Below are 21244 nucleotides of genomic sequence, written 5' to 3' on the forward strand. Positions count from 1 at the left end.
AGGGACAAAGCAGCTTCCTCCTTTCTGCCCTACAAGGCATTTAGGGAAACTTGACTAAAGCTCTGGGTTAGGAATGAAAGCTGAATCACCTGTGCAGGGTTCAGGAAGCTGGTAGGATGCAGCAGCTGTTCACACACCGCAGAGGATTCCGGTACCACGAGGAGCTGATGCCAGGCAGGGCACTTGGCTGGAAGGGGGTACTCCAAGACAACACCTGCTGCAGGGAAAGATCTGTTTCTCAGCACCTGAGATGCACTTAGCTTGCACAGACTCAGAGTGAAAGGTGGAAAACAAAACTGTTTACTGTAGTGTGAAGAGGTTTACATGAACTCAAGAGGAGATACACGAGCTGTGGCGGGGACGAAATACAACAGGACTGCAAAAACAGAATAGAAAAGACCTTGGGGGGCAATACTAAAAATCCCATCCAATGAGCAATATAAACTGACAGCTCAGATAAAAGGGGATCTCAGAAATGCTGAGCCACCAAAAACCAATGAGTCCTAGGATCTTTACTACCACTTATTAGCATAATTACCAGACACTACTACTGCCTAACGGCTGCTGGCAGAACACGCCTGAGCCCTCTCTAGTTTTTCTGGAACACTCCCTGCAGGGCACAGAAAATCCCCAGCCCCTGTCACAGCCCCCACACAGCACAACCTACAGAGAAGCTCAAGAACACAGAATCAGCTACACTGGAAATCCCTTTTCTTCATGCAGATGGCAGGGCAAAGCCCTGAGCAGAGCTGTCATGAACACATCAATGACTCCCAGCAGCGAGCAAAAGCAAAGGGCTGGAGAAGAACACTTCCCAGGGCAGGGCAAGGGGCCAACCAACTCTTTGTTTTTGGTCACTGGAATCACTCTTGGTGTCCCAGCCAGACTCGGGCAGGCAGCTGGAAGGGGCCCAGCACCCTGAGCATTCCCATCCTGTCCATCTCTCCACACCAGTTCTTACAGATGTGACTCCTCTTCACCACCAAGGGAGGAGCGAAGGCTGTCAGACCCCACGCATGCAACAGCTTTCCTAGTTCAGTGTAACACAGACAAACACAGGAGTTCAAAGACTATGCCACCTACATTCCAGAAATCCACAGCTATCTACAGACCATTCCATCCTACAAACCTGAAGCCAAACGTCTGGCTTGAATTTCAGCCCCCGCTCCAGGCATGAGCTGACACGGGAACTTCACTGGTTATTGCTTCAGCCAGGCTGCTACAAAACAATTACAAAGTCTGTGAACTATCAGCACAGCTTCAGTGCTGGGGAACTCATCCAGCCTACAAAGGAGTCACTGAATAAAGCCTTCAGCCCCCCACAGCGATTGGACGTCTTAAGTGCAGCTTCACATTCTGAGAGGAAAGGCTTAAGGTTTGGCATCTGGTATTGGCACAGGGTTCTTCAAACACTCAGAAGGTCCTCTAGAAATACTGATACTGCCAGTCATCAGGACAGAGGACAGGGCAGGAGGAGGCCTCAGCCAATTTGGGCAGCCTTCCTGCCAGCACAGATGCCCTCTTTGATCTTCATGCACTGCAGGGAGAGCTGCTTCATTCTGTTCTCCAGAGCCAGCCCTTCCGCCGAGCCGCTCCGCACGCCGCTCCTGCTCTTGCTCGCTCTGTCACCTGTCTTGTTCTCAGCGCCTTCTGCCCTATCTCCTGCAAACAAAGGATTAAACCAGATGTTAAACCTGTCTTTCATTCCACAGCTCCAGCCTCCAGCATGTGCTTCTGCAGCTTCCTTTGCCAAATCATAAATAGATTAAAATGACAAAAACAAAAGCAGCAGGAGCAAGAAGCTGTAACCAAGCTGAAGTCAGCCCTGTCTTGTGCACCACATCAGCAAACTACAGCATGAGCAGCCCGGGGTGGTGGCAACCCTCTAGCCTGAAGGGATTTGCCATCAAAGGCTGGCAGAGCCTGCAAGAGGCTCCTCTGGGCACCTTATTTATTTTCTATTTCCCCTGGAAACAGCCTTAGAAATTCTCTGATGTTCAGCAAGCAGGGCAGTAATCAACAAACAATTAAATTCAGATTGTCCTCGACAGAAATGCACCATCAGAACCCCCCTGATCACTGAATCCAAGAGGATCCCCAAGCCTCTGCACAGCCAGAGCTGGGGAGCCTTCCAGCCAGCAACAGAATTAAACCATGTCAGATGCCATCTGTAGGGCACAAGCTCCCAGGAGCTGCCCTCCCACGATGCCCCAACAGGTCGGAGCTCAGGGAGCTGGTACTGAGCCCAGGGCATCGGAGGAGGTTTCCCTGCGTGCTTTCTGAAGCTGGGAAGCATCAGCCCGGGGCAGCCCAGCCAAGCCCTGCCTACCTCGCTCGGCCTCGCACTCGGGGGAGGAGGCGCCGCTGCACTCGCTGCGGGGGCCCAGCACCGGGAAGATGGCCCCGAACTCGGAGAGGGACACGGGGCTGGGCAGCTCCAGGCTGCCGGGTCGTGTGGCAGGAGGGAACTGAGCGGGCACCTCGCAGGGGCTCGTGGGGCCAGAGCTGAAGCTGGACACTGACTGAGTCTCTGAGTCTTCTTCAGATACCAGGCTGCTGCCGTTGTCATCCTCAAACACCTCCGAAGCCACTGCAAGGATCAGGAACGCTCCGGTTAGCAAAGCCTGGCCACTCCTCTCTGACCCTGTCCCCTCTGCCAAGCCTTGCCCCAGCATTTCACCAGCACCACACTCTGCTTTGAGAAAGAGCACACTTGCCAGCCTGCAAGACACATGCCCTGCAAGACCAGCTCTGCACCACCTGCTGCTGCTTCTCCTCCATGCTCCAAGATGCTCTTTAGGTCTTCACTGTTCCTGCTGCCCCTCTGCCCAGCTGGTGTTTTGTTCTCTTGATTTGAGCCCCCTGAGCCCATCTCAGTCTGCAGCATCCTGATCCCAGCCCAGGCTCCTGGTTATTCCAGGCATTAATTAAAAAGCACATTGCTCCCACCTCCCCTCCCACCTTCACAGTTAAAATCCAGTGTGAACCCCAAGATGTCTTTTTGGATAAGTCTCACCAAATGACACCAAATCAAAAGTGCCACACCCCTCACACCCCCAGATAAATTACCCTGCTCATCTTCACTCAAACCTAGATTCTAATCAAAGCAAACTAATTCCACTGTCTGCCTAGAAGGAGCTGCATGCTCTTTGTCAGCAACAGGAGGAGGAATCCATTAAAAAGGTTCCATTTTGTGCCATGCAGGGGTGCAGTTTCTGCTGAAGTTTAACATTATTTCAATCATTGCTGCCTGTGGGATGGGGACAGAGGCAGGCTTTGAAGTGCATTCATTTTGCTCCTTTCACACAGCAACCTGAGTGATGCTAAGGGGACAGCTGCTGCACTCCAGCTCATTCCCCTATCCCCTGCTAAAGAACCAGCTCCTGTGCCGAGCAGTACAGTATCACAGTATCACAGTATCACAGTATAACTTAGGTTGGAAAGGACCTTGAGGATCATCAAGTCCAACCTATCAACACAGACCCCATGACTAGACCATGGCACCAAGTGCCACGTCCAATCCTCTCTTGAACACCTCCAGGGATGGTGACTCAACCACCTCCCTGGGCAACCCGTTCCAATGACGAATGACTCGCTCGGTGAAGAACTTTCTCCTCACCTCGAGTCTAAACCTCCCCTGGCGCAGCTTGAGACTGTGTCCCCTAAAACACTCCTTGAAACACTCCTTCCTTATGTCCAATCTAAGTCTATCCTCTTTAAACTTAAAACTATTAATGTTTTTCCTATACCTACACACGTGACAGCTTTCTGACAGAGCTCCTTTTATATGTTGAAAGGCCACCCACAATAAGGTCTTCTCAAAGCCATATCTTCTCCAAGCAGAGCAACCCCAATTCTGTCAGTCTGTTATATTTTAGAAGAAGAACTGAGAGTATCTGTAGGGGACTCATCTGTGGCTGTTAATTTTCTGAAATTATCTGGCTGGGCTTTTCTAAAGCATATGCATTTATTGATCAGAGACAGATATGGAAAAGTTCGAATCAGCCTTGTAGCTACAACAGTTTTGATGGTGTTAGTCATTACTTCTACTTATGGCCTTCTCTGTGGCATTCTAATTTGCTAAGCATCATGCCTACAATGCAGATAAAAGATAGGTAGTTCTGTCTCCCTTATTAAAAGAAAGATTCTTGCTTCAGCATTATTAAAAGCACTCAAGAGGCTGCTGGTTGGCCCTAGCAAGTTATTGGAAAATGCTCTTTAACATTAAAATTCTCTTTAACATCAGCACCAGAAAGTTCAGCCTCCAGACAGCTCTGTTCACATCCTTCTTTTAGTGGCTGCCTCTCCCGCTCAGACTTGTCTTGTGTCCTGGTGAACACCACCCACGCAGTCCTGTCTTCCTATTTGTTTGCGGTTTTGACAGTCAACCGTATCCTACCGTGCATATCCTGGGGGAGGCCTTTCTCCTGCTCCCCCTCCTGGTAGGTGTAAGAGAGCCCTGATTTGCTAAATGATGCTCTTAGCCACCCACTTCTTTATTCCAGGGCTTAGTCTGCTTTCTTTCCCTTCAGACACCCTACAAGGCTTGCTCAACACGCTCCATTATATTTCATATCTAAGTCCAGTTCTTATTTTGTATTACAAATTAATTTGTTTTCTTTGGGTTTAGTTAAGTGCCCCTGGTCTGTGCAAGGCTCATTAAGTGACTTCTACATAGCTACAGCCAAACCTCAGCTAGAAGTCCCTGTTTGAAGGAGTGATATTTTTCTTGCTTGTTCTCTCTGCTCAAGAAAAGTAATCATGTTTGCATAATTCATGTTTTAAGTTCACCCAATAAAAAAGGAGATTCTTCACCTTGTTTTAGTGGTGGTGGTGGGTTTTTTTTATTCATCCTCCCAGTATTGGATTTATCAGTTATTAATTTGTTTATTTTTTTTTTAAGGTATCTAGCTTTGTGTCAGGTGAGCCTCAGTCTCACAGTACCCAGCACACTTCAGGCTGCAGAAGCTGCAGAGCACCCCTCAGGCCAGCCTTTCTCAGGATGCCACTGGGCCCCAGGAGGACTCTGTACTCACTGGAGATGGTGTCTGACTCTGGTTTGCTCACTGCCAGGTCTTCCACAGAGGTGTTGCTGCCTTCAGCACCCACGCCACAGCCCCGTGGCCCCATGGCGGCAGATCGTCTCCTCTCGTGGATCTCATCTGAGATCATCTCCAGGTTTTTCAAGGCAGTCTTGTACTCTCCCTTGGCCAGGGCAAGCTTTGCCTGCAGGTCATCCACCGTTTTCTTCAGTTGCTAGCAAGGAAGACAGGCATTAGACATGCTCTGTGTGTCCCTGTGACTCAGCACTGCCCAGACAGGCCGCCACGAGCCAGGGCTGCTAGGTGGGTGCTGGGAGAGCTCAGAATTCAAGCAGTGGCACTTGAAGGAGATGGCAGCAGGGCAAAGCACAGGAGCCAGGGCTTGCACTACCCCTGGAGCATGGCTGTGGCCCCAGCTGAGCACTGATCAGGGTCCCCTGTTGTTAGCATGCAGGTCCTCTCCTTAACATCTGATGCATAAAGCACAGGAGAAAGCCTCAAACCAAAAAGCAGAAACAAACCCCAGAGATTCCCAACTACAAGAAGCAAGGGCAGCCACATAATGCTGGCTCATTATAGCATCAGGCTTCAAACACTCTTCTTTCACACCAGGAAACAAAGCCTCAGCCTTTCAGCTTTACAAGGTGCTTAGCAAATTGCTCCAGAGGTTTTGAATCAGTTTTGCAAACACAACAGGTGTTGGAGCACTCTGGATGCAATTCCAGCATTTATTGCAAGCAGCAGAGTTTCAGGTGGCTCTCAGCTCCATGCCTACCTCTAGCTGGACATAGTACTTGGCCTTGAGTTCAAAGTAAGGTCTGTGGAGAAACAAGAAACAGTTGTTTACAACACTGGGACTGGAGTGGGGCAGTGGGGAGAGGGTTTTGTGTTTCACTGCAAGGCCCAGAGGCTGCTGTCCAGATGACAGAATACCCAGGTGTGCTCTTGGTGGCTCTCCTTTCCCCTCCATACACCCATTTCTAGTGGGCTTTTCACCCTAAATACAAATTGCATCATTCTGGGGTTTGGAGCTGAAAGCATCATTCCCTCAGGCAAAGATTCAGCCACCACATCCAGCTCCAGGCACAGGATCCCCTCTGTGTCCATCTAACTGTGGAGCCCTCAGCACACATTGACCAATTTCACCAAAAACTCATTTTGAGATGGGAGGATTAAAAGCTAAACACAGCAAACAGATTGTTCAGACCAGCTACAGTCTGGAAATTTAGAGAAAGCAACTGTGAAATAGAAAGAGGATTAAGAACTGGTTACAAACAGGGCCAACATTTTAAGCAGGCTGTGAGCAAAGAGCTGCTTCTGCAGCAGAACACATCAGATGCAGACACCTTACTGAGGACACTTGCTGGCTTGCTGTTCAGGTCTGCTCTGAAGTGTGCTCCTGTCCCAGCAGCAGCCCTTGGCAGGAAGGAAGCAAGCCTGGCATGCAGCAGGCTGCTGGTGCAGTCTCACCCTTTGGGGTTTCTGCCCCTTGCTTTGTTCCTCTCCTCACTGAAAATAAGAATTCAACTGCAAACAATCCCTGTGCTGCAGAACCTTCACATGGAGCTCTGTGCTTCTGGAGGCAACATCTGTGTGAATCCCACCAGCCTGTTTCTTAAGTCACACATCACCAAAAAGCTCAAGAGTGAAAAAAAAATGACCAGAAAAGGTTTCCCAGCCCATTTAGCTCAGCTGTCTATCAAGTTAGGTGCTTCAAAAGACACTTGGGACAAACACAAGGACAGATATCATCACCAGCTTTGCTGTGAGGCTGTCACAGGCAGGGAGGAGCCCAAAGGCAGAGGCACAGAGGTACCTGTGTTACCTGCAGTGGTTACACTTCCACAAGCCTGGAAGCCCCCAGAAGCAGCATTTCTCACCTCACCACTACACTCATCTCCAAACATAAAACATACTTGGATTTATTGATGGCTCTTTTCAGCTTCTTCTCCAGCTGCTTCATCCTGCCCATGGCAGCATTGTATTTGGCTGCTGTCTCCTTGTGAACCAGCTCACTTCTCGTTTTGGTCTGTTCCGCCTCCATGACCTTCAAGAGGGAAAATACAGGTTGAGTGGCAAGACACAACGACCCATTTCTTATCATTTCAATTAACAGCATCTTCAGAATCTGTCCAATCAGCTCCTGTCAGCAAAGTGAGGGTATAGAAAAAATTACCTTCAAAGATCCAACTTAAGAGTTGCTGCTGAGAGGAGCAGCAGTGTGTTGGATTTGCAGACACTGTTAGCTGTGACAGAGGTGCTGCATGTTCTTGCATGGTCTCCCTTACAGGAAGCTCAGAAGAGCCCCAAGTTTGGGATCACCCATTTTTAACCCCTTTAGATACCTAGGAACAAAGCAGCACTAGGAGATATCTCCCAGTTACAGTGAGCAGCTTCTTTCTGTTCCCTCTCCCAGCTGCCAGGCTGCCCAGCTCCCCACTGCAGCCCCACCACTCTGCAAGGGCTGAGATCTAGGGGCAGCAGTGGGAGGCCAGGAATCAGGGAAGCAGAGAATGCCTTGGGCTGCAAGGGAGCAGCTGGAGGAAGCTGGCTTCTCTCCTCAACAGCTGAGCAGCCTCAAGCCCCAGTTCTGACACTGAAAGCAGAGGTTCAGGCCGAGCTGACAGCCTGGGTAGATGGGTGGGGAAGCTTCATGGAGCCCAGCCACTGTCCAGTCACACAGAGGCTGCTCCCCCAGGACAAGCACTCAGCTGCTCTCCATGGCCAGCCCAGGCTGCACCCAAGCTGGCAAATCCTGCAAGCAACCATTTCTCCAAAGCTCTATAAACAAGTACTCAGTGCCTTAGCATTCCACAGCCAGCAGGAGTCTACATAAGCAACAGGAAAAGCCAAGGTCCCTCCCTTGGCTGCTCTGCTGCTAACCCACAGTCACACTTCACCAGCAATTCCACCCAGGGAACCTCTATTGTGCAGATTTAAAGCATCAGGAGGTCTGTTTTCTTTAGTGCACTTGTGGTCAGGGGAGTAAGAAAAACCTTTGCCATTGGTCTGGCAATGAGGAGGCAGCAGGCATCACCCAGAGGCTCTTGCTGCCACAACTGGAGGCCACATTTTGCTCACCTGCACACACATCACTTAAGGAAGCTACTACAGGACTTTAAACTATGAGAAAGAAAGGTTTCCAAAGAGTCTTTTCACCAGATACAGACAATACAGTCAGCTCCAACAGCCTTCACCTATTTTATATATTAAATTCACTTAAAAAGAAAGGTCAGAAAAAGTTTGTCAGATTCATAGCAGATTCCTCTGCATCCTGAAAGCAAGATGCAGTCTCTTCTCTTGAACAGCTGTTGGGAAGTTGGGTTGATGCCATGACTTTCCCTGGTGAAATATGTCAGGCAAGGCTGGTTTTGGCCTGGAAGTGCCTTAAATGAAGACACAGCCTCCAAAGACTGCACAGAGTCTGGCTTGCCTTCTTTGCAGTGTGGCAGCAAAATGCAATTTAAAGACGCTGGAAGCTACAAAAGAAGGGAGCAGCTGCAATTTACCAAGGCTCAGTTAAACCTCAGCTCCTCACCATCCATTCTAGCATCAGCTTTGATCTCTGGGATGAACCTCATGACAACCAGTATCAGCATCAGGGTCACAAAGCAGGTTAGGTGTCCAGTGTTATGTTGATTTTGTACATACCAAACACTGCAGGAATGCTGAACCCTGTAGGGCTGGCGTTGGAGGATGACAGCTTGCCAACACCTCAGAATGTCTGACAAAACAGGGAGTTTGCTGCCAGCCAGACACACCCATGTGGGCTGCATCCTTTGAGGAACCAGTGATGCAGGGAAAAACCATCTCCCCATGCTCCCTTGTTCATCTCTGGACATTGTCATTACCCACAGGAGCCTGCAGAGAGAGCAGGGACAGCCTGGCCCCTTCCCCCAGGACAGCAGCTCAAGGTGCACACATGAGGCTGAGGACAATACTTGCAAGACTGTGAGGTATCTCTGTGGAGATCCATCACCTGACAAGATGTGTTTAAACATTTTCTTCAGACCAGAAGAAACAAAGCTCCTCCACAGCAGCCAGATGGCCTGGAAATAGAGCAGCGCTCCACCTGGGTGGGTGGACAGAAATGGACCACAAACCTCCTCTGTACCTGGGAGGTTCAGTGTCAGGCCAGCTAGGGGAAACCCTTGCCTTAGAAGAAGGAGGACAAGGCTTGTCTGAGAAAGAAGCACTTTTTATCAGACCTAACACTACAGATGGGGAAAAAACAGTCTCCTATGGACCTGTAAACAAGGTTTTGGTCACAGTCACCCAAGAGGCCATTTTGGCTAGGAAAAGGCACTGTACTTCTACCACCAATCTTGCCCTGGTGGTGCACCTAAGCACACCTGTTTCTTTCTCACAAACTCAAATGGAAGGGTCTTCTAGGGGAAGAATGGGAAACAGAAGAGATAAGAGGTCAGTAAACCAGGAGGAGAGAATCAAGGATGCAAGGGACTGCTTTTAACCCCTGTCTTTCCAGGGTGAATGTCTTTAGGGCAGGGAAGGCCATGAGTACTTTTACTGTTTGTTTCAGAGACTCTCCCCCCACCCTGTTTCTCCAGGCATCTCTATCTGCAGGAAGTGTTTCTCCTCCCTACAGCACCAAGGTACCCAGGCATTTTACACTGACAGATGGTACTTTATGGTGTAATAGCAAAGGGAGTTTCACAAGCCAAATTAAAGCAAGGGGGAGCATGCCTCCTCCCTCCTCCCTCTCCCCTCAGCCCTTCCTTTTCAAAAGGCCTCATGATCAAGAGCCAAAAAAATTCTTCTCCTTGCCAGAATTTATGAACTGAACATACCTCAGGAATGAGTGTAAAAGCAGAACCTTTTTAGGACTGCAGATTGCATCAGCAGTTAGGGACAGGCAGAAAAGGACCGGGGGGTGCTGGTTGACAGCTGGCTGAACATGAGCCAGCAGTGTGCCCAGGTGGCCAAGAAGGCCAATGGCATCCTGGCCTGCATCAGGAACAGTGTGGCCAGCAGGAGCAGGGAAGTCATTGTGCCCCTGGACTCTGCACTGGTTAGGCCACACCTTGAGTCCTGTGTCCAGTTCTGGGCCCCTCAGTTTAGGAAAGATGTTGACTTGCTGGAACATGTCCAGAGAAGGGCAACAAAGCTGGGGAGTGGTTTGGAGCACAAAGCCTATGAAGAGAGGCTGAGGGAGCTGGGGTTGCTTAGCCTGGAGAAGAGGAGGCTCAGGGGAGACCTTATTGCTGGCTACAACTACCTGAAGGGAGGTTGTAGCCAGGTGGGGGTTGGTCTCTTCTCCCAGGCAACCAGCACCAGAACAAGAGGACACAATCTCAAGCTGCACCAGGGGAGGTTTAGGCTTGAGGTGAGGAGGAAGTTCTTCACAGAAAGAGAGATTGGCCATTGGAATGTGCTGCCCAGGAAGGTGGTGGAGTCACCATCCCTGGAGGTGTTCAAAAAAGGATTGGATGTGGCATTTGAAGCCATGGTTTAGTTAGTCATGAGGTGTTAGGTATTAGGTAATAGGGTGGACTTGATGATCTCAGAGGTCTTTTCCAGCCTGGTTGATTCTATGATACAAAGAGGAGCAACCACAAAACCTGCTCCCCCACCAGCACCCCACTTCATCTTCCCAAAGCAGCTCCTGCTTTTCTGGTCACATGAACTGTTCTCCAGACACCATTAATTTCTTGACCAGACCTCCTCTGACTAAAGTGGAAGTTTAGGCAAGTCACTGGGATGTACAAAATAGTGTTCTAGACACCTGAAACAGATGAGCTAAACCCCAGCCTATCTGTGAATAAATGGACACCTAGAAATAAAACACCGGACTTTACCTGAAAACACAGCTCAGGTGAAGAGCAGAAGCAGATGAAGCAGCTGCCTGACTTGTGGCATTGCACCACAACCCTGTGCTTCACTGAGGTCAGCTCACAGCTTGAGCACAGACATGACTGGGATTCCTAGGTCTGCACAGGCAGGAACGCAGCTCCTGCCCAGGCACCCAGCTCCCTTTGGAGACAGCTCACACTGCAAGGGCAAAGCTGCTGAGTGCCAGCCTGGCCTCCCTGTGCCCAGGCATGCTGCTCCTGCCTGCCTCGCCAAGAGAAACATCTGTCACGTGCCATACCACCAGCCCACCCAGGATAAGCAAAGTTTCAGCAGCTCTCCCATTTCTCATCCATTTCATTCTCTGACTACAAAGCCTTGTTTACAGTAAGCCGTCAGCCTGGCACGTTGAAAACAGCCTTAACAGCTTTTCAGGCTACAATGAAATCACAAAGCAATTACAACATGCAACCCTTATCGCCATTTCCTCCCAGAGAATGCTTCCTGTTAGAAGCCCAAGTCTCTGTCCACATCCACTGGGTCAAGTGCAGCAGCAAGCTGGCAGTGTTTCCACCCACACCTGTACAGAACACAAGTGTCTCCTTTGTTCCTTGCCTGCCCTTTTCCTTTATGTTTGCATTGCTTGCCAGCTACCTACTGCTACAGGGCTCAGGTTTGGTTCCAAATTTCAGATCTATTCAACAGTCTGCTCCCTCTGCCTAAAAACAGCAAATAAAACCAAATTGTTCTTGCCTGATATTCCTGTCAGCAGAGCAACAAATGAGTCCACAGCCCACTCCCAACAGCTGGCACAGAGGCCTTGGCCATGCCTGATTCCCTGCAGTACCAGGCCCAGTGCAGGACTGTTCCCTGCCCAGTAAAGCTGTCACTCAGAAACACAAAAAGCTGGCAAACTGAAACACCTAGAATGCAAAACAATTCTCCAAGAGTGGTTCTAAAGGTGGAAGTGGAGGAATTCTGCTTCTTAACCCTCAGGTAGGGTTTTTTACTCTCAGCAATTCCTCATGTAATTACAAGCTACCTGTCTGAGTTCTCAGCAACACTGTGTCAGTCAAAGACAGCTTTTGCTCTAGTAGATGCCATCCTCTCACCTGTATTCTTTCACAGCTTGGTAAGGAATCATGAGGAGTTCTGTTCCTTGAGAGCAGAGTTACTCAGTTACTCCATTTACCTCACCCAACACTAAGGGCAGGCTGAGGGAGCTGGGGTTGTTCAGCCTGGAGAGGACTCCAGTGGGACCTTAGAGCTGCCTGCCAGTACCTGAAGGGATCCTACAGGAAGGCTGCAGAGAGACTTTTCCTGAGGGTGTCTAGAGACAGGACAAGGGGGAATGGTTTGAAGCTGAGGCAGAGCAGGGTTAGACTGGAGCTGAGGAAGAAGTTCTTCAGTAGGAGGGTGGTGAGAGTCTGGAATAGGCTGCCCAAGAAGGCTGTGGCTGCCTCCTCCTTGGGAGTGTTCAAGGCCAGGCTGGATGAGATGAGCTCTGAGGTCCCTTCCAACTTGAGCCATTTTATGATTCCATGATTCTAAGCACTGCACTAACTGCATGCCCTGAACCCAGCAAGTATTCACTCTGCTTCTAAAGAAGCTCCAGAGTCCCACCAAGCACACACTGGGCCCATTCAGTCAGGACTCCCAGCAGCATTTCCACCCTTCTTGGCTCCAGCCCTAGCCTCCAAACCTCCACCATAGCCAAGAAAAATCACAAAGCAAACTTCAGGTGCCCTGGGCAGGTGTGGATAGGTGCCTTCTGGGAGAGCTGGATAACATGCTTTGCATTCAAGGAGCCATCAGCTGCTCTATCCAATCCAGTCTGTGCCCAGATTATGTCATAAACACAGTAAATAATCCTAAGGGTCCCATCCACTGTTCAGCTGGAACCAGCAGAGACACTGTGGTGTGAATCAGCCTCCTGGCAAGTAGATACTCTGCTCTCAGCAATGACACACATCAACACCACCAGCATGACTCCAACAAACATGGCCAGCCAACCATCTCCTGCTCTGAATCACTGTCTTTGCCCATCTCAGGTGTCCTCCTCTTGCAGACTGTCAGGGTTGTAGGAGGATACAAAGATCCCTTTCAAATCTCCAAAGCAAAGAGGAATTCATCTGAATTCTCCAGATTGCTAGCAATTCTTTCCCTCCCACCCCAGCACAGCTTTTCCTTATGCCAGCTAGAGAGAGGCAGCTGATCCGTGGTTTCTGTCGCTCTCCACCAGACCTCAGCAGCTTCACAGTCTGGGGCACTAAGCAACCCTTTAGATGCCTCCAGTTTTCTCACCTACCTATTCTGAGGCTCCAAAGCTGTGCCTGCTTTTCTGGGCTTTGCTCACACTGAACAGGTGTGACAGGAACAGCACAGCCGCTGGTGTGCTGGCACTCAGGCTCCCTTCCGGAGCACACAGGCTCCCAGAGCTGTGAGCAGGACAGGGACAGTGACACCAACAATACCCTGGGACTTGTTTTCTCTTTTTAAATACAGACCAGCTTCTCCATCTCTCCCCTGCACGCAGCCAACATCCTTTCTGCTCCCTCTTTCTCCACTAGGCAGCTGGTTTGCACAAATCTCTCCGAAACAGAGGCCGCCTTATAACCCAGAAGCTTCTGCACTGAGGGCTGCAGGACAACATCAACATTGTGTGGCACAACAGCATCTCTGAAACAGCACCTTCAGCTCCTCTGGCATACCAAGGGAACTCTGACAGATCAAAGGGGTTTAACTTTGAGGTTTGGCTCTTCCATGTTAAATAAACAAACCAAACTAAAACAACAACAACAACAACAAAAACCCACACACCTTTTTTCTGCCTCTTGGGGATTTTTAATAGACAGGGGGGAAGGCACAGCAAATGACAGGAAAATTCTTCTGGAGAGCTGCTACAATGAATCCTGCCTTTCACTGTCAGGTGGTACCCCTCTTCTGTGGTCTTAAAAAGACTTTACAAAGGAGGTGCTAAGGACTTGTCTAAATCTGGAAGTTAATTCAGGAGAGAGCTGTGTGCTAGTTTCAAATGCAACACCTTCTTGGGTAATTGAACATTCAAGCCTGTTTCCAGAGCTTTGCTCAGCTGACTCCACACTAAGGACAGGTGGAGTGAGACTGGAACATGTCCCTGTTTTCCAGAGTAAGAGTTTCCACAACGTCTGCATTCAGGAACAGCCATCCCTTTGCAACTACCCTGGCATCACTCCAGAAGCAGACAGGCCTTAAGACACTGTTTATCCCTATTATACAGAAGGTAATTTATTTTTCTTTAGAGAGCTACCCCACTAGCTGCTAGCACAGCCAGACACAACTAGCATTGTCCCAGCAGCAGCCCAAGGCCCAAACCCTTTAACCTTAGCCCTCAGAGCTTTCTCTGTCTCCATCTCCTACATGTCCTGTCTCTGGATCAATACAAAAAGTCTGGTCTTTCAGAATCTAAGCCTTATACACCACAGGAGAACACAAAATACAGGGAAAACAGATGTTGGGGCAAGCTTGTACTTACCCTCTGAGTAGCATGGTTGAGCATCTCCTGCCAGGCAGAGTCGAACTGGCGTTTGTCATCTTCCAGCAGCCTCTGCTCGGCGAGGGAGATGGTCTCTTTTGCAGCTCGCAGCACTTCAGTGGCCCTCTGGAAATCCTGAGTCGCCCTCTGAGCTTCCAGCTGGGCCTGCAAGACAGAAGTTGGGATGAGAGATGAAAGGACCCCTCATGGTTGTGCTTAGGAGACCTGCCACACTAATCTTGCGATTTGAACAAGGCTGCACCGGAGTTACTGCTTCCCAGCTTTTCACTCCTCACTGGAGCAAGCTCTGCTAAGACAGCAGCTCCCACCCAGGCAGGTCATTTGCAGAGAGCTGTCTCACCGTGTTCAGTCAAAGAGCACACAGCTGATGGCCTACACAGAAGCACCTGGCTCAGAGACATGATGGAGGCTTCATCACCAAGAAACATAAGAAGGGAAAAGGTGATAAACAAACCTGTAGCATGTCAGGAATACCCTGGGAATGGCACTCCTGAGTTTAGTCAGGATGCATTTTGATCCAGTGCAACATTAACCACCCTGGGGAAACGTTTTGGAAGTATTACATTGCTATAAAGCACTGAGGGGGTGGTTGCCAGTTCTGTAGATGTTCTCCTGCTTTGCTACAGATGGGATTCAGCTGGTGCAGCAAGTCCCCAGAAGACAGACACAAAGGTGACCAAGGGCATTCACAATGCATGTAAAACACAGGTGAAGGCCCTGCTATGTCCTTTGCAAACTGCTGCTTTTTTCACCAAGGCAACACAAAATCTGTGCTTGAAGGCAGCACTTTCCACTGCCTACATGGAAGCAGGGGAGAAATCTTTTGGTGAACCACATGGGTCTTGCTATGAGACAAGACTCCTCCAAACATGTGCCCTTGCCAGCAAAGCAAGCACAGCTTAGAAACCATCTCATCATTTGAGCTGTGATCTCTATTCTTCTGAACCAAAACCAATTCTCTGAGACACTGCATTACAGACCACCTTCAGCTCTCCTGAAGGTTTGAACAAGGCTACCCAAATCCTTCTGAGCAGTCCCCTCTTGCAGGCTGGAGCCAGCTCCAGCCCTCCGGGTCCCAAAGGGAGCAGCGAGCCTTGGCCTGTTCAGCCCAAGCAGGGATTGCAGCCAGCAAACCAGGGTTGTGCTGCAGGGTTCAGCAGTGCCACCCCAGAGCCCAGCAGCCTGCAGTGCTGCCCTTCAGCACCAGTGACAAGACTCCAGTGCTAGAAACAGGTGACTGCAACAAACAAAGAATCTCCATAACGAGTGGAGTGGAGCTGGCTGGGGCTGGGTTGGGTGTTCCAACACACAGGCTTTCCAAAATGTGCCTTTCATGCGGTTTTCCTTCAGAAACACTTAATTTCTGTTCATTTGCTGTCTCTTAACTTTATCAGCACTTTACTGCCCCAGAGCCCCTTCGAGGTCAATGCACAAATACCTTGTTTAGCTCACAGCCTTTACCTGAACTTTTCTACATAATCTGTTTCATCAACTTCCACTTAAAAGGAGTATTTTGGAGCTGAAACACCACTCTTCAAATTGTAAGCTTCACATTCACATTTAATTGACCATCCAGCACTGTGAAGACTATTTACACTTCAGTGATTCTTTAAAAATAAACTGGAATTACCCAGTATATTCCCCTGGGAGATGTCTTTGACCTGACATGACTGACAGAACAGAATGATGAATAAAACTTCACATGTCATGGCACACAGAGAAGGAGGGTGAGACTGCAACAGCAGAGAGGACTCTGACACACAGAACACTAAACTGAAGAAGATGGAAGTCTTAGAAATAAAGGGAGAGAGTTTAGTGTGAAGCAATGGTGGGCATTTGGGAAGTGGTTAAAAATCCCTGATACAAAATGGGAAATAAGTATCACGGTATCACCAAGGTTGGAAGAGACCTCAAAGATCATCGAGTCCAACCTGTCACCACCAACCCCAAAGCAGAGCAATGGTGACTTTTTCCAGCAAAGAGCCAGCACCACCTGTATCAAATACCTTCCCACCTGAGACACCACAGTTATTGGTAAAGGTAATGGAGAAAATCCTTCCCTTCTTGCCTTCTGGCAGGGGAGACAGACTCCTACTTTAAACACAACGCTCAAAAGGAAATAAAGTCCACTAAGTTTCCCTAACAACGACCTTTAGTTAATGCTGGGGGAAACTTCAACCCACCACAAATAGCAGTGAGCTCTTCTTCCTTCCTTCCCCCGTCACCAAAAGGTACTTCACCCCAAAGTACCAGTGGAAAAAACAGGAGCTGTGTGTCAGAGGTCCTTCAGCTACTGCCTGGGGAGGGAAATCAAAGTCATCACAACCAGCGCAGTTACTTCCTTCCACCCAAGGTCCTTGCTGCACTCCCTTCTGAAGTGGCTGCTGGTGTTCTCTACAGAAGAGACATTCTCTAACCATGCCCTCTGTTGTGTTCAGGCAGCTGACACAACTCCACTCTGCTAAAGCCTTGTGAAGAGCCAGGGCACTGAAGTGTTAAAATTCCAGGTACATCCCAAAGCACAGGGAGCTCTCTGGGTCCACATCAGTGGGGGCACAGCATCCCGTCTCTATAAGAATGGTTTTATCTCAGCATCCTAATCACCACCCACCGGTCTAAATGTATTAAACACATTTTGTACCTTCAGGACAAGCCTGACTAAAGAATATTTGAATTTAACCACTAACTAACCCAAGCCATGGTACCCACAGAGAGCAGGGAAGTCACCTGAAGATCTTCAAACTAAGCTCAACCTGAGCTGCCAGCAAAGGGCACAGCATGGAGCCTGAATCTTGGCCTCTGCTGAACTCTATGAACATTCACAAAGCTTTTTTTTTCACTTCTAGTGTTTGCCCAATGCTAGAAAAGGGATCACATGAAAACAAAGGCCAAAAGTTTTCCACAAAAATAGCTTGAGATGGGATTTTGAAGAGTGAAATAAAATGCAAGACTCCAGCAGGAGCCTGCACCAAGTGCTGCAGAACAGTGCTGAAGATGCTGGGAAGAAGAGCAGGGCTGATTTTCACAGCAGACCCTGTCAGAGAGATCCAGGTCCCAGGAGCTCACAGTCAGTAAGGCTGCCAAAGCCCAGCCACAGTGCAAGCTTCAGCTCCATGACTGCTCCACCAGGAGCAAGCCCATCCATGCAAAAACCAGCTTACAGACAGGCAAACAGCCTGGTGACCCACTCCTAGCCCAGACATGACCACACCAGCCCAGGACTCCTTTTGCAATGTGGGTTCAGAGAAGAGCCCAGGGGAAATACAAGTGTTGGAGAAATGCAGTTTCCTCACCCTAACCACATCAGCACTTCAACATTTCTGCTGGCACAGATACCCAGATCAGGGAAGAAGCCAGCAAGAAGTCTGCAGACCATTCAGAGTGAAATTAATAAATCCTTGTGGAAAACAACATTCAGTGTTAGCTTGCCCTGCCAGTAGCTCATCTGATGAAGCCAGTGACAAGCGGAGTCCCTCAGGGATCAGCCCTGGGACCTGTCTTGTTCAACATCTTTGTGGGGGACATGGACAGTGGCATTGAGTGCACCCTCAGCAAGTTTGCTGATGACACCAAGCTGTGTGGTGCAGCAGACACGCTGGAGGAAGGGAGGCCATCCAGAGGGACCTTGACAGGCTGGAGAGGTGGGCACAAGCCAACCTCATGAAGTTCAATAAGAGCAAGTGCAGGGTCCTGCATCTGGGTCGAGGCAATCCCAGGCACAAATACAGGCTGGGCAGTGAGTGGCTGGAAAGCAGCCCTGAGGAGAGAGACTTGGGGGTGCTGGTGGACAAAAAGCTCAACATGAGCTCTCAGTGTGCACTTGCAGCCTGCAAAGCCAATCAGATCCTGGGCTGCATCAGGGGAAGTGTGGCCAGCAGGTCAAGGGAGGTGATCCTCCCCCTCTACTCAGCCCTGGTGAGACCCCACCTGGAGTACTGCCTCCAGTTCTGGAGCCCCTATTACAAGAGGGATATGGAGGTGCTGGAAGGTGTCCAGAGAAGGGCCATGAGGATGATCGGGGGGCTGGAGCACCTCTCCTATGAGGACAGACTGAGGGAGTTGGGGCTGTTCAGTCTGGAGAAGAGAAGGCTCCGAGGTGACCTCATTGTGGCCTTCCAGTATCTGAAGGGGGCCTACAGGAAGGCTGGGGAAGGACTTCTCAGGATCTCAGGTAGTGATAGGACTAGGGGGAATGGAATGAAGCTGGAGGTGGGGAGATTCAGGCTAGATGTGAGGAGGAGGTTCTTCACCATGAGAGTGGTGAAGCCCTGGAATGGGTTGTCCAGGGAGGTGGTTGAGGCCCTGTCCCTGGAGGTGTTTAAGACCAGGCTGGATGAGGCTGTGGCCAGCCTGATCTAGTGTGGGGTGTCCCTGCCCATGGCAGGGGGGTTGGAACTAGATGATCCTTGTGGTCCCTTCCAACCCTGACTGATACTATGATACTATGAAAATGTTCTATGTGATAAGGAAACCAGCAGCTAAATTTAGAATTCAGCTTGATTTCTGCTTGCACCTGGACCTGCAGGACATGAAGAGCTGAAGCTGTCAATAGGCAGCCCATAACTCTGGCCATGTTGGGGATCATGCCCCACGCTGCTCTGCCACGGCAGCTTGGAAGCACAGGGCTGGGACACAAAGTGCTTTGTGGTTTGAGCAGGAGAGCTGGTCCCAGCTACAAGTCAGTTTCAGCAGGTATCTGAAGGCAGCTCACAGTCTTTTATTTTAAGCAACTTGCTGAAAGCTTGGAAAAGCAAAAGGCCAAATACCAGGCTAAAGAACGATACTTTAGTCATCAGAGAAACATCACCAGGTTGTGGTTTTGCCAGTGTGAAAAAGGACACCCCAGCACTTCTTAGTAAGCAGTCAGTGAGTAATTAGCCCTCATTTGGAACTCCCTCCAGCACATACAAGCTGTCATGCACCACCACTGACAGACTGCTCCCAGGCTTTCGGTTTCAAGGCCCCATTCAGGATGGAAGAGAGAGCAGCCATGTTCCTCACATGCTGCTAAGAATCAGAGAGAACAACAGCAGCTCATGGCTCCTTCTGACCTCCTGACACAGCCTGTGAAGCTCAGCATTTCAGACAGTGGCTGCTGCTCTCAAAAGACCAGAATTCAGAACTCCCAGGAATGGCTGCCAACCAGGCTATTTTGCTTTCAAGCACAAACTGCTATTCGAGTTGAAGGAGGTTTAGTCCTGGGACAGCACAAGGGAAAATGTGCTGGGGATGAGGGCAAAAATCTCCAAGGGAGGCTGGAGGCAAGTGGGATGTCAGCTTTCTGCCTGCCACCCATATCACTGGTGCTTGATGGAGCCTACTTGACACAAAAGTGAGTGTATCTCTCAAAAAAGTCAGAAGGAGCTAGGCCAGTGAAACTCCCTAGTGAAAATGAGGAAACCTTGGGAAAGCCTTGGGAACTGGGTACCCTGTGTCCCAGCAACCACTGCCACAGAGACAAGGAGCTCCTTGTGCCTCACTGTATGAAACATCAGCTGAATGTCTTCATCACTGCAGACCCTTCTACTATCAGAATAAAATACAAAGCAGGACCCCTTGAGAAAGGCAACTAAGCAGCCACAGAGATCTCAGCTAAGGAGAATCCCAGTGTCACACACCAGCCACCAGCTCCTGCTGTTGTGTTCCTCCCTGCTCTGCAATTCCACAGGCCACAAGCACCCTGCTACAGACAGGTATCCCACAGCAGTAAATCCCTTCCCTACAGCAAGCAGCACACCCAGGAGTCCTGCTCTACCCACTCAGTCCCCTCCTCTCTGCCTTTCTTCAAGGCCAAGAACTTTCTTGTTGCCACTATCCATCTTTTGCTCCTCCCCACAGGTCATCTCCTCTCCCCAGCTCACCCACCACTCTCTCCCTAGTTCCAACATACACAGCCCCAGAGATCCCAGCCAGCTCCTGAGGACTCAGGTGTGACAGGCAGCAGCACCCACAGAAGCAAATGGAGACCTGTGGAATCTGTCATCTTCTAAACCCAACAGTGCTGTAAAACCAAGGAGAGGCTGACAGGGTTCACCACTGCAAGCTGCTGAGGTGCTGCTGGAAGCAGCCCCATCCTGGCAAATGCCTGCAGGGGGATAAAAGCTGCATCCTCATGGGCAATCCCATTCCTCCCGGTCTGCACAGGGCCCTGTGCAGCAGAGAGCCCTGCACAAGAGCTGGGCTCTGTTGTTAGCTAAAGACAGGGATGGAAGCAAAGCTGGGCCGAGGCAAGGCAACAGAGGAAACAAACCCAGGAGTCTGTTTCAAAGCACAGTGGCACTGGAAGGGCAGCAGCATGCAGGCAGATTTTCAGGCCAGCAGGTACAGCTGCCTGGTCACTCCCACAGCAGGAAACCTATACTCTTTAGTTAGGAAATAGAATATTCTGTTTGGGCCCCAGTTCCCCTTCACAGCCAGAGCTCTTCAAAGGCTGACCTAATAGCAACCTTTTCCCACCCTTCCCCATACAGCTGGCATCTTCTGTGATAACATCAACCCAGACAATGCTCCTCTTCCTCATTTCATCTCATCTGCGGGTTTTGGCTCTGCCTACCTAGTCATACAGGGCTGCAGGGTATCACTGACACAAAACTGGTGCCTCATGGCCACAGCATTCCTCCAAGGCTAGCTGACACCTAACACCCCCTGGCAGACCCTGCCCAGCCTCTGCCCCGTGAGCACAGGGACACACAGCTCACAGCAAAGCCAGGCTGCCAGAAATAGAGGCAGAGGGTACATATTGTGGGGCCCAGGTCAGAAGTGTAGATAAATTCCTGGGCAGGATGTCACTAACACAACCAGCAGCTTTCCCAGGCAGCAGAGCCACTGTTTTCAACACTGGCTTCTCATTTATCCAGGT

General features: G+C 49.9%; 1 protein-coding gene across 1 annotated transcript in view; it reads right to left on the reverse strand.

Moving 5' to 3' along the window:
- Nucleotides 1–277: 277 nt before the first annotated feature.
- The window catches only part of SH3BP5 (SH3 domain binding protein 5), a 47764-nt gene continuing 26797 nt past the window's right edge, over nt 278–21244 (reverse strand). The window contains exons 4-9 of the mRNA XM_068156977.1: nt 14365–14529; nt 6959–7089; nt 5818–5860; nt 5037–5256; nt 2330–2590; nt 278–1662 (exon numbers count right to left, since the gene is read on the reverse strand). Of these exons, the coding sequence (XP_068013078.1) occupies nt 1481–1662; nt 2330–2590; nt 5037–5256; nt 5818–5860; nt 6959–7089; nt 14365–14529 (1002 nt within the window). The 3' untranslated portion in view covers nt 278–1480. The remainder of the gene's footprint in view (nt 1663–2329; nt 2591–5036; nt 5257–5817; nt 5861–6958; nt 7090–14364; nt 14530–21244) is intronic.

Source organism: Melanerpes formicivorus, unplaced genomic scaffold (genome assembly GCF_026170545.1).
Source record: "Melanerpes formicivorus ecotype bairdi unplaced genomic scaffold, bMelFor1.0.p_v2 SCAF_35, whole genome shotgun sequence".
NCBI lineage: Eukaryota > Metazoa > Chordata > Aves > Piciformes > Picidae > Melanerpes > Melanerpes formicivorus.